This window comes from Mirounga leonina, unplaced genomic scaffold (genome assembly GCF_011800145.1).
Source record: "Mirounga leonina isolate KUSES-001 unplaced genomic scaffold, KU_Mleo_1.0 Mir_152, whole genome shotgun sequence".
In the NCBI taxonomy this organism is placed as follows: Eukaryota; Metazoa; Chordata; class Mammalia; order Carnivora; family Phocidae; genus Mirounga; species Mirounga leonina.
In genome coordinates, this window is record NW_023270380.1 from 7,789,124 (window position 1) to 7,802,726 (window position 13,603).

At 36.3% G+C, this 13,603-nt stretch overlaps 1 protein-coding gene across 1 annotated transcript in view; it reads left to right on the top strand.

Annotated features, from left to right (window-relative positions):
* The window catches only part of RYR2 (ryanodine receptor 2), a 725,313-nt gene that overhangs the window by 417,034 nt on the left and 294,676 nt on the right, over positions 1–13,603 (top strand). Inside the window, exons 23-24 of the mRNA XM_035008528.1 lie at positions 1,626–1,729; positions 7,428–7,511. Coding sequence (XP_034864419.1) covers positions 1,626–1,729; positions 7,428–7,511 — 188 coding nt within the window. The remainder of the gene's footprint in view (positions 1–1,625; positions 1,730–7,427; positions 7,512–13,603) is intronic.

Consider the following 13,603-nt stretch of genomic DNA (forward strand, 5'->3'; position numbering starts at 1 on the left):
GATTGCGAGACATGTTTTAGAGTTCACGTTTGGGGTGTGGGGAATAGAGGGAGGAAAATCTGCCCAAGTTTCTGGTTTTTGCTTGGACACCTGAGAGGACAGTGGTGTCCGTGATTCTCCCATGTAGAGAAGAGAGGCAAAGTGGGCATTACATAAATGGGGAGTAGATTATTTCAGGACTTGGACACCCTCATTTATACTTTGATGTTTAGAATTCAGAGTGAGATTTTGTAATTCTATATTTCATGTATGCATCTACCCATTTAATTAAGTATGTATGATACATGCTTTTGTGTAAGTCCTGTTCAATTGTAAAGATCACCAGGAAGAAGAAATAATATGTTATTTTTAACTTAGCGATGACCTGAAGAGTTTTAAAAAGTTCTTGCAGGGTGCCTGGGTGGCTCAGTCGTTAAGTGTCTGCCTTCAGCTCAGGTCATGGTCCCAGGGTCCTGGGATCAAGCCCCACATCAGGCTCCCTGCTCAGTGGGAAGCTTGCTTCTCTCTTCCCCACGTCCCCACTTGTGTTCCCTCTCTCGCTGTGTCTCTCTCTGTCTAATAAATAAATAAAATCTTTAAAAAAAATTAAAAAATAAGAAATAAAAATTAAAAAGTCCTTGCTTAGGTTTGTGTACTTTTTAGGTGGCATTTCTAGAACCTGGAAATTATTCTCATGGAGTAATTTTGTACCCCAACAGCTCATGGCTGTCATCTAGGCTACCACATGGTAACGCCTTTGTCATTTAGGACTCCAAGAAGATAATCTATCTACTAGTGCAAGGATCTAGAACATCTTTCTCATTAATTCATTCCTAAAATCTTGGATTTTGTTTACTCTGAATGGCTAATACACACTTTCAAGGATTAGTATGAAAAGGCTAACTGATTTTGTTAAGGTAAAGGAATAATTTGCAATATCTGCAAGTTACAGTGGGTGAAATGCACAGCTGGAACCCCTGCAAAGACTTTAGATCAGTCACATTGTCGATGGACATCTCTAGTCTGTTTGGCTCTAAACACATAAAATTACTACACATTAAAACTAAGTCAACACTACACCTTTCTTACGTAGACTTCATTTCAATACATGAAACATTTGTTGAGTGCCTACCATGTATTAGGTATGTTCTAGGTGCTGGGAATACATCAAAGAAGAAAAGAGAACAAAATCCCTCTTTTCTATGGTCTTACATTTTAGTGCTAGCAGATAGACCCTAAACCAGTAAGTGTCTGGTTCTGCCAGCAGGTGGAATTTGTTACGGAAGAAAATGAAAGTGTAGGGTGAGTGGGCAGTTGGCCATATTGGGAAGGGGGACAGGATGAACCTGGTTGAGGAAGTAAGATTTAAGCAAATGCTGGAGGGGCTGGGGGGTGAGCATGTGGGTGTCAGGGTAGAGCAGGCATGGGCCCTGGGGCCAGGAACTGTACCGAACAGAACGGGGCCCAGATAATGCCAGGTTTTACCACTGACCGCAAACGTTAGCACGCCTGGGGCTTAACAGGGACAGCTTTGCTGGGGTGATAAGCTGAACCTTCCCCTTCATTTTCCTGCCACGCAGTTGGATTGCCATTGCTGGTGTCTGAAATTGGAGATTTTTATTATAAGGATTTCTGTCCTGTTTCAGGTTAGAGATGACAATAAGAGACAACACCCATGTCTGGTGGAATTCTCCAAGCTGCCTGAACAGGAACGCAATTACAACTTACAGATGTCGCTTGAGACCCTGAAGTGAGTTTCTTACCTTTTCCTATTTTCTGATCTGCCTGACCTGAAACAAACAAGGTATCAATACACTTTAATTCAGTTAGAATTAAATTAATTAACTCCGAACTTTTCATAATCACAGGTGGATTGGATCAATATTTGTTGGGAATTAGACTTTTGACCCTGCTATTTTACGTCTTTATGCTTTATAAAGTATTTACCAAAGAGTTTTCTATGGATATTTTGGGTATTACAGAATACGAGGGCTCTGTGATCAGGTACAGTGCTATTTGCTGTGTGGGCCAGGGACCAGGTCTGTTCACAAATTGCTTTTGATTTGTGACAACATAAGTAAAGATACTAATAGTAAGTGTTGAGAAACTTTTATACCAATTTAAGGGAACAATTTTATGTCTTACTGTATCTCATAATTTATAAATTGTAGGCTTATATTTTATATGTCTTCATTTAAAAATTTTAATTTTCTCTAACAAGTTTTATTGTATTTTATCAGAGAATCAGACCACGATAGGCTGGAAATTAAAAGAAAATTGGCCCTTCATCACAGATAGTTTGAGAAACACTGCTCTAATATATTTTAAAGATGCTGAGTTAAAACAATTGTTTATTTTACCGATGGATTTTTTAGTGCTGTGAATCTCTAAAATGGAATGGAATCCATTTACCACCTTTTTTTTTTTTCTTCCAGAGAGTACCTTGTTTTTACCATACCATCTTATTTTGGGGGGGGGGGGGGGGGGTTTGCCTGCCTGCGGAATGATCGCATGTTGAAAAAAGCTGCCTTAGGCAATTTGCATGTTATCTTTAAAGGCAGATTTGCTTTTCAGTAACACTGTCAATTGTGTTCAGGAAATTTGCCACTTACCATTGCAAATGAAAGAATGAGGTGGGGTAAAATAAAGGAAGGAAAGTAATTTTAAATTTTAATATAAAAAGTTTATAAAAGGGATGCCTAGGTGGCGCAGTCAGTTCAGCATCTGACTCTTGATTTTGGCTCAGGTCATGATCTCAGGACTTGGAGCCTGCATAAGATTCTCTCCCTCTCCATCTGCCCCTCCTCTTGCTCTCTCTCCCTCTCAAAAGAAAAGAAAAGTTCAGAAAATATTTTTAAGAAGACTATAATGTTTCTTTAATTCCTTTTCTATCCTTGGTGGCCTCTAGAACCAGATTTATTCAAATAGGTCACTTACCCTAATGCATGTTTGTATTAGGCTTATATACTTGTGAACATTTTTGTTTGTTTCAGTTTTGTTAAAAGAGTAAGGAGTTACTTCCTTGAAGTGATTTTACCAAGGACCCAGATCATAAAACTTCATCATTGTGTCAAACTCTAGGTTTTGGGTTCAGGGATATTTCTTCAAAGATGTGATTGTAATAATCATTATGGAAATTAACATATTGGGCATAGAGTCAGTTTAGGTTCTACTAGTAATTTATTTTATTTTATTTTATTTTTTTTAAAGATTTTATTTATTTATTTGAGAGAGAGAGAATGAGAGAGACAGAGAGCACATGAGAGTGGGGAGGGTCAGAGGGAGAAGCAGACTCCCCGCCGAGCAGGGAGCCCGATGCGGGACTCGATCCCGGGACTCCAGGATCATGACCTGAGCCGAAGGCAGTCGCTTAACCAACTGAGCCACCCAGGCGCCCTCTACTAGTAATTTAAAAGGAAAGGGAAATATATACAAATCAAGTAAATTGAGAACCTCGCAGAGATAAAAATTGACAGAGCTTGCCTGTGATGAAGAATGCATAATGCATGGCTATGACCTGTGTACCTTGTGTTTAGGATCCCCTGCCTCCCTTTGTATTCTTGATGAGGAGCTTGTACATTTCAATAAGTGATTCACAGCAGCTCACCATTTGCTCATCTTATACAACGAAATGTTTTATTGAAAGGTCATGGTCTAAGATAATTTAGTTAAATTTGTAGTACATTCCCTATAATTTTAGTGATTGACAACTAAGCCAGCTATTGCAAAGGACAGATCCCAGGAAGCAATGAAGTGGAGAAAACTCTGTATTTGCATAGTGTGTGGAGTCTGACTGCATGTAATCTGATCTCATTCCTAAGAGGGACTGGGGGCTGGTTTGATCAATCATCACACTGCATGTACCCTGGTGCTGTAGCCCATGGTCAATGCTAATGACCTTTTCCATGAGCTAGTCCTCAATATTTTATGATTTTACCATGAGCTGATTTCACCTATTTCTTTAAAATTTAAATTAGAACAAGGAGAACCCCTACTTCTCCAAAATTCACACTTAGCCCAGTCTCCCTAGTTGAGAGTAAGCACGGTAGTTTCTTTCTGTATTTCCATTAGAACCTTGTTTCCTTGGTAGCCCCCAGAGCAGCGTAAGTAAGAAGACAGGCTCTGGTGTTAGATGGTATGGGGTCAAGGACTTGCTGCTCCAAAGGGTGTCTTAGGTTTTCCGAACCTTAGATTTTCTTCCATCCGTAAAGTGGGGGTCATGGTGTATCTGCTTCATGGAATTGTGGTGGGGACTAAATGATAATGCTGATCAAGCTTTGAACACCGTATGTCTGACACACCCCATCAAAGTATCATGGGAAGGGGACACCTGGGTGGCTCAGTCGTTAAGCGTCTGCTTTCGGCTCAGGTCATGATCCCAGGGTCCTGGGGTTGAGCCCCATGTCAGACTCCCTGCTCAGCGGGGAGCCTGCTTCTCCCTCTTCTTCTGCCTGCCGCTCCCCCTGCTTCTGCACTCTCTCTCTTTCCCCCCCACCAAATAAATAAATAAAATCTATAAAAAAATTCATGGGAAGGATCAAAACTTTATTCACTTGGATTCTGAGGAGTGCCAAGTAACAAATAGGCAAAAGCTTACTCCAGAATGTCCCTTATTTTGGATTGAAGGGTGATTTCATGTGAATATGAATTTTAGATGCTCTTTCTGTGATTTTTTTTTTGTCATGTAAATTGTTGGGAAAGACAGCTTCAGATTTGTTGGCCATCTGTGTATTGCAGAGCCCTGCAAAACTTCCAGCACCCTCTCTCAGGACAACCCAGTGCTTACAGCATGCCTGTCAGCCCACCCCCAATTTAACCAGTGTCACTAAAGTTTTAATTTCTGCTTTACTTAAGTAATTTCTGAATTCCAGATCTTAACTTTTGAGTAAATGACTTATGTTTAGGAAATGAATGTTACAAGGATTCTTAATATCTCATATACTTTCATAGAATCTTTCTTCGGAAGTTAACAAAAATAGAGCAAGACTAGAACAATATTTTTCTTCTGGTCAAGTAGTTTTTTTCCTTAAAATTGATTTTGGGAAATGCAATGTGTTTGTATATATATGTAGGGAGGGATGGGAGGCATAAGGACAAAGGGACACCAAGGAGAGCAATAGGGAAGGGAGAAAAGTAGTTAAGGAAGAGGCATGATTTTTGTCTAAAAGAGAAGGTTTATTTAGGTAATTTTATAGCTTCGGTCAGTTCTTGATCTATCCATAGTTATGCAGGTTAACGCTTGGAGGGTAATCTCACAGGGTCATCTTCATTTTGACATGTATAACCTAAAATTTAATGTGATAACAGTGTATGTATAAATACATGCAGCTCTATCTACTTATACCATCTGTCTATTTGTCTCCAGATTTTCATTTTTCAGATGTTGTGGAGGATGAGTGTAAGTGAATTGTAGATACTTGCCATATCCCTACTGGAACTGACTAGACCCTAGAAATTCTATAACCCAAAAAGGATAAGCCATTGTATCTTATTCGAGAAACCACTCCTTGTCATGGATAGTATAAACTTGTTCCATATAAACCTGGAGGACTCTAAAGGGAGTGCATGTGAATTGTAAGGATCTTTCTTGGGAAAAATCAACCGAAGGTCATTCAGGGGAGGAAAAAAATAGAGTATCTTAAAAAATGGACAAGTAAGTTCCTGGCAAACAGGGACCCTGATATGTCATTTGAAAATGAGATTTGTTTCTAGACTAGAAAGTCCCTAAAGGATTAAAAACATATGGGGAATTTGTATCTAATAAAGGTTGCATTTCAAACCAGGGGTAAAAGATGGATTATTTAGTAAATATTTTATGGAGAATAGATATCCGTCTGGAAAAAAAAATAAAGTTAAGCTTTCCTTAAGCTAATAGAATCCCTTCCCCATCACCCCGTCACAGGAAAGCATGGACATTTTCCTTTAAATGATTTGACAAGTGGGGAATTTCTGAATGCCATATAAAACCCAAAAGCCATAAGAAAAGATGTAAAATTTCGGTTACATAAAAACAGATTTGGAATTCTGCTCGGAGATAATAATATAAAGGAAGTAAAAAGACAAACTAGAGAAAAATATTTGCAACTCAATCTCAGACACAGGAAGAGCTTCTAAAATGCAATTAAAAACCCATATCTAATGGGAAGTTGAACAAAGAATGTTTTCACAGAAAAAAAGTAAATACAGATACCAAGCATATGAAAAAGGTGCTCAAATACACTTATTTTAAGAAAAATACATGGGTGCCTGGCTTGCTCAGTTGGTGGAGTGTGCAACTCTTAATCTTGGGATTACAAGTGCAAGCCACATGTTGGATGTAGAGATTATGTAAAAATAAAATCTTAAAAAAAATACAAACTAAAATGATAATGAGATACCTTTTCTCTCTGTCTCTCTTTTTTTAAAGATTTTATTTAGTTGTCAGAGCGAGAGAGCACAAGCAGGGGTAGTGGCAGGCAGAGGGAGAAGCAGCCTCCCTGTTGAGCAAGGAGCCTGATGTGGGACTTGATCCCAGGATCTGGGATCAGGACTTGAGGTGAAGGCAGTCGCTTAACTGACTGAGCCACCCAGGTGTCCCTAATGAGATACCTTTTTTTTTTTCCTATTTATTTATTTATTTTTGATGCCTTTTGAACCTACCAGTTAACCAAGTGTAAGCAGTTTGAGAACTGTATGGGAAGCAGGTAATGTCATACATGGCTGGTAGGAATGTAAATTACCACCGACTCTGTAGACATTTGACAGTATTTGTGAATCTTTAAAATGTATAATACCCTATGACCCAGTAATTCTATGTCTAGGAATTTTTAACCTACAGATGAAGGATATAGTACATGTATTAAAGGTATGAAGTTATTCATTGCAGCATTGTTTGTAATAACAGAAGCCTATGAACAAAGAACTGGGTAAAAACATTATGACACATCCAACTAATGGAATACTTCAGAGCTGTTGGAAAATAAACCAGCTTTATATGAAAGAACAGTATATCAGAGTTATGCTATAAGGTCAAGATGGAAAATTGCAGAGAACTCTCTCTTGATATGTACCCATTGTGTAAAAGGGGGAAAGAGAAACAATATACATGCCCTTGTGCATGCTCACACACACACATAAACTTGTGTTAGTAATTTCACAGATTAGAGCAGGATATTCAAGAATCAGTAGCAATCAGTGCCTTTAGGAAAAGAAACAGGACTACAGGGAGGGGATTGGAGAAAGACTTACTATTCAATATATTGCTCTTTGTGATATTTCAATTTTCAGTGACTTACTCATTACTCAAAAGTAAATGATTTATAAATAAATGTTTTTCCTTTGCTTTAAAGGCAATTTCTGCTCTGCTTTCAAGGTGGACTGTTACACCTGATTCCCCTCCGCCATTATGTTGGGTTATTCTGGAGGTAGAGAAGGAGTTCTTGCAGCTTATCTCTGGTTTTGTTTTCCAGGACTTTGCTGGCATTAGGATGTCATGTGGGCATATCAGATGAACATGCTGAAGAAAAGGTGAAAAAAATGAAGCTGCCCAAGAAGTAAGTTGAATGCCTAAGCAATATTAAATAGCCTGTGCATTGATTCAATCATGCAATCAATTACTTGGGTGCAAATGGATTGGACCTCTTGATGGATACCTAGATGACTTGCCCTGAGAGGAGACAAAACTCAGAAAATATTGGGAGTATGTTATAAAAAGTGTGTTATTTTTCTTGTATGTAGGTATGTGTGAACACACCGGTGCCCATATCCCTAACTGCTTATATCTAGTTTTCCACTTCGCACCAAAAGATATTTTTATAATTTAATTTGATTTTTTGAGGATTTATTTATTTGAGAAAGAGAGAGAATGCAAGTGGGGGGAGGGGCAGAGGAGAGGGAGAGAGAGAAACTTAGCGGTCTCCACGCCCATTGTGGAGCCTGACACGGGGCTTGATCTCACAACCCTGAGATCACAACCTGAGCTGAAACCAAGAGTCAGATGCTTAACTGACTGCACCACCCAGGCACCTCTAATTTAATTTTTACCAAAAGAACATATTTTAGGAAGAGTTATAAAGTTGGTATTATTATCCCCACTTTAAGATGAGTAAACTAAGGCCATGAAGCTATAGGGGTGATTTTTGCCTGCTGGGCTATAGCCTCTGTCCGTGAGCCTGTTGAACCTCTCAAAACTTCAGCTTTCTCAGCTGCTAACAGGTGATACCTTTTTCATGGGGAAACGTTTGGTATTAAATGAGTAAGTTCTGGACGAATGATTGCTGTTTCATGTTATTATGTTTGTTTTAATTTCCAAGGCCTATGCTTTATAAATGGCAGGTCTGGCCATGTGTTAAATAATATGAGGATAAAGCAAAGCAGCCACCCCATACTCTCTCCATCGATCACCCTGACCTCAAGTTACCCCTGATAAACATAAAATCAAAATAGAAATCATGAGCTTGCTCTGCAGATGCCAGTTCATGCAAGTAGTTGAACAAAAACTGTTACTCAGGTATTCCGTTAAAAAATGTGTAAAAGCTATGTTACTATGTAGCATATTTTTAAGTTCTAAAAGTTTTCTTCAAAAGTTTAAGCACTTCCATTGGATGCTATTTTAGGGCATTTTCACGTATTTACATTTTGAAATGACACTTCTTTGTCAGTTTTGAGAATCACTAATAAAAGCAGATCCTCAGTGATTAGATATGTACCATCATCTATTTAAAACTATATATAAATGTTGATAATATGTTTTTTGCATCATTTTGTTTTTCTCTTTGAATTGTATTTCCAATCCATTTCTTTCACAAAATGTTACCCTATTAAATATATTTTGATTGATCCCTCTGATCATACTTCTTTATAACCAAATCTAAATTGAGTTTTGTTTTGTTTTCTGTGATCACAGTCAGTAAATGTTGACATTTTCTTCTGACATATTATAATTAATTGGGTATACAAGTCTTCAACATAAATTCATTTTTGATAAAAATCAATGTAAAAAGTAAGATTTTATTGGAAATAGTGCATAATGAAATGGATTCAGCTGTTTTTCCATTTATATCATATACCCATGTATAAGCATTTATTGATAAAAAGACAAGTTCTGGGTCATTTGCATTCTTTGTTTACATGAATAAATACATTTTTATTAAAAAATTCAGTTCAAAGAAAAAAATCTGTTGAAAGAATGATAGAAAAAAAATCATTCAGTTCAATGAACTGGAACTTAATAGTGGTTCATCCTCAGAAATCATATTTGATGAACTATCACATGATGACTCAGTCATGTCCTTCCTTGTTCAGTTTTTTAAAAGCAAAAAATTAGAAACTGCCTTACTTGGGAAAGAATTTATTATCTTCTTATTAAAGTCACTCACTATCTCAGTTTTTTGGTAATTATATCATAAAGGCATTATTAAAATGAGAAACAACAACAAAAACTAGTAGTTATATCTGCTACTCATTCACTTAGAGGTACTTAACCTGATGTACATAAGGATAAGAAGATGGAAATACTAATTTCAGATTACTTTTGCCAGCATAATATATTTAAGAAACTATTATTATCATGTGCTATGTGTGTGTGTTTGTGTGAGTGTGTGTGTCTTGTCAAAACTTTGGGGCAAAGTAGTCACTCTGAAAAGTATGAAATCTGTATGATTCCATCTATATGACATTCTGGAAGAGACAACACGATAGAGTCAGTAAAAATATCCGTGGTTGCCAGGAGTTGGGAGGTAGGAAGAGATGAATGGTCAGAGCACAGGGATTTTCAGGACAATGAAAATATTTTGTATGACACTGTAATGACTAGATAATGTCATTTTACATTTATCAAAACCCATGAAATGTACAACACCTAATGTAAGCCAAGGGTGATGATAATGGATAATGGATGATAATGATGTCACAGTGTAGGTTCATGAATTGTAACAAATGTACCACTTTGCTTGGAGAATGTTGATAATGGGGAAAGCTTTGTGTGTGGAGGCAGAGGATATCTCTGTATCTTCTTCTCAATTCTGCTGTAAACGTAAAACTGCTCCAAAAAATAGTCTTAAAAAAATAAACAACCACCCCCTTGGGGTCAGAATTTAGCTTATTCAGTTTATGGAATTCATTTGCCATAAAACCTAATTAGTAAAACCAGTTTTCACTGTGAAAACCATCAGTTTAAATAGAACTATTTTTGGTCAGAAAATGTCAGGCTTCTTTTTTCTGTTGAAATAAATGGGTTGATGTATGTTTCTGTAATAGCCACCTCAATTCAGATTTATCTCTAAATCTGAGATAAATAGAAACCAAATGATTGATCAATGTATACATAGAGCATAGGGTTTGCAATAAGTTAGTCTTGTTGAGGGATGGATTAAACTCCTCTGCCTTCATAATTTTTTACTGATGCCTTTTATTTGCGTTGCTTTTAGTAGTTCTGCATTACTTGAAAATAGATGGGGGAAATGGACACTAAAAGGACACCATTAAATGGAAACTATTCACCTGCTGGCAGTCTATACTACATCTCAATTTTCCATGAGATACCATCTTATTATTTATTGGCAAAAATTAAGAAATTTGATAATAACAAGGATTGATGTGGATGTAGATTCACACAAGTCTAAAAGGTTGGAATGTGTTTACAGTCATTTTTAAAGCAGTTTGGCGTAATTGTATAAAATTAAACATTTGCACATCTTCTTACCCAGCAGTCACTCCTAGAGATATGCCCTAGAGAAAGTCCACACCAACAAACATGAAAGCCATTGTTTTTAGAAATATTATTTTTAATGGCATAAAAATAAGGGAGAGGAATAGGAGAAATATTTTTCAGTAGGAAGATGGATTAAGTTGGATATAATCACATAATAAAATGAAAGAATTTTAGTCATAAATGGCAACGTAGATGAGCCTAAAAAATAATGTTGAGGTCAGAAAAGAATATATCCCACAAGGCTATATAAAGTATAATACTATCTTTAAGACTGAAAAACAAAACATTTATATATAATATGTATATGTGTGTGTATATATATATATATATATATATATATATATGAGGAGCACACAGATACAGTGGTATTAATAATATTCTAATTCTTAACGTGGTGGATTAATGGAATTCACTCTATTATAATGCTTTAAAGCATATTCTTTTGTATCAAGAATAGTTTTTTTTTAAATTTTATTATGTTATGTTAATCACCATACATTACATCATTAGTTTTTGATGTAGTGTTCCATGATTCATTGTTTGCATATAACACCCAGTGCTCATTATAACACATGCCCTCCTTAATACCCACCCCCCGGCTACCCCGTCCCCCCACCTGCCTCCCCTCCAAAACCCTCAGTTTGTTTCCCAGAGTCCATAGTCTCTCATGGTTCATCTCCCCCTCCGATTCCCCCCCTTCATTTTATCCTTCCTTCCATCTTCTTCTTTTTTTTAACATATAATGTATGATTTGTTTTAGAGGTACAGGTCTGTGATTCAACAGTCTTACACAATTCACAGTGCTCACCATAGCACATACCCTCCCCAATGTCTATCACCCAGCCACCCCACCCCTCCTACCCCCCACCACTCCAGCAACCCTCAGTTTGTTTCCTGAGATTAAGAATTTCTCATATCAGTGAGATCATATGATACATGTCTTTCTCTGATTGACTTATTTTGCTCAGCATAATACCGTCCAGTTCCATCCACGTCGTTGCAAATGGCAAGATTTCATTCCTTTTGATGGCTGCATAATATTCCATTGTATATATATACCACATCTTCTTTATCCATTCATCTGTCAGTGGACATCTTGGCTCTTTCCATAGTTTGGCTATTGTGGACATTGCTGCTATAAACATTGGGGTACACATACCCCTTCAGATCACTACATTTGTATCTTTGGGGTAAATACCCAGTGGTGTACTTGCTGGGTCCTATAGTAGCTCTGTTTTCAACTTTTTGAGGAACCTCAAGAATAGTTATTTTGAAAAATAAAAATATGACAGCAAAAATCCAAGTCCATCAATAGTCACAATAAAGGCAAATGGATTTATTTTTTCAGGTAAGATACAGAGATTGTCAGATTGGATTCAAAAAGATAACTCATGTTGTACACACTCCACAAAAATAAAACCCAGCTATGTGAAGACACATCAATAAATTTAGAAAAATGGAACTACTCTACGATCCAGATATTGCACTACTAGGTATTTACCCAAAGAATACAAAAATGCTGATTCTGAGGGATACATGCACCCTAATGTTTATAGCAGCATTATCTATAATAGCCAAATTATAGAAATAGCCCAAGTGTCCATCAACTGATGAATGGATAAGGAAGATGTGGTGTGTATATACAATGGAATGTTACTCAGCCATAAAAAAGAATGAAATCTTGCCATTTGCCAGAACATGGATAGAACTAGAGTGTATTATGCTAAGTGAAATAAGTCAAAGAAAGACAAATACCATATGATTTCACTCATATGTGGAATTTAAGAAAGAAAACATATGAGCAAAGAGAAAAGGAGAGAGAGAAACCAAGAAACAGACTCTTAACTATAGAGAACAAACAGATGGTTACCAAAGGGGAGGTGGGCGAGGGGATGGGCTAAGAAGGTGATAGGGATTAAGGAGTGCACTTGTTGAGATGAGCACTGGGTATTGTATGGAAGTGTTGAATCACTACATAGTACAGCTAAAACTAAATATTGCACTCTATGTTAACTGGTATTTAAATAAAAACTAAAGTTAGAACATAGAAAAATTGAAACTAATGAGAACATGATGTACCAAGAAATATTACTCAAAAGGAGACTGTAGTTTCCTTCTTTCCATTGTCCCATGTAAGACAAAATAGCTCTGAAAGCAAAATTAAGAACAGAAGGTCACTGTACAAAGATTTAAAAAAAAACCCAAGCCTTATACTATAATTACTCATGTATGCACCAAGTAAAATAGTTTTAAAAAGTCAAAATATTAATAGATTTTCCAAAATAGACAAGTGTGCAATCATAGTAATAATTCATAACACAACTCTCAGAAACTGATATGTGCAACAGACAAATATTAATGAAGATTAATAAAAATTTTAACTCCTATAAACTAAAATATATTGACATATATAGAACACTGTACATAAGGAACATATATACAATTTTGCATCTATGACATGAGGACATTGATATAAAGATCATATTCACTGAATCACAAGGACTAATAGCAACAACCAAAAAATATATATAAAGCCATGACATATTTAGAAACATTAAAATGTAGTTCTAAATAACTAGTGAATCAAATGTATCATCATGATAATTTAAAAACACAAAAATGGAAAAGGAAAAGATTGTATCAAAACATATGAATTGTTTATATAAAACACTACTTAGAGAAAGCATTTTTCATAAGCAGGAAAAAAAATCTGGAAAGACTGATAAAGGGAAAAAAAGACTTAGCAATTTTAGGGATATTTTCAGGAGATCTAGCAAAATGTAATTTATGCCAAAATTTTCTGAATTTAAGTGATATGGACAGTTGTGTAGAGTAATACCAAAACTGAGTTAAGAAGAAAGAAAATGTTATTAGAGTTATAGCTATTAAAGGAATTGTACTAGTTTAAAATTATCCCAGTACATTTAGAAATAA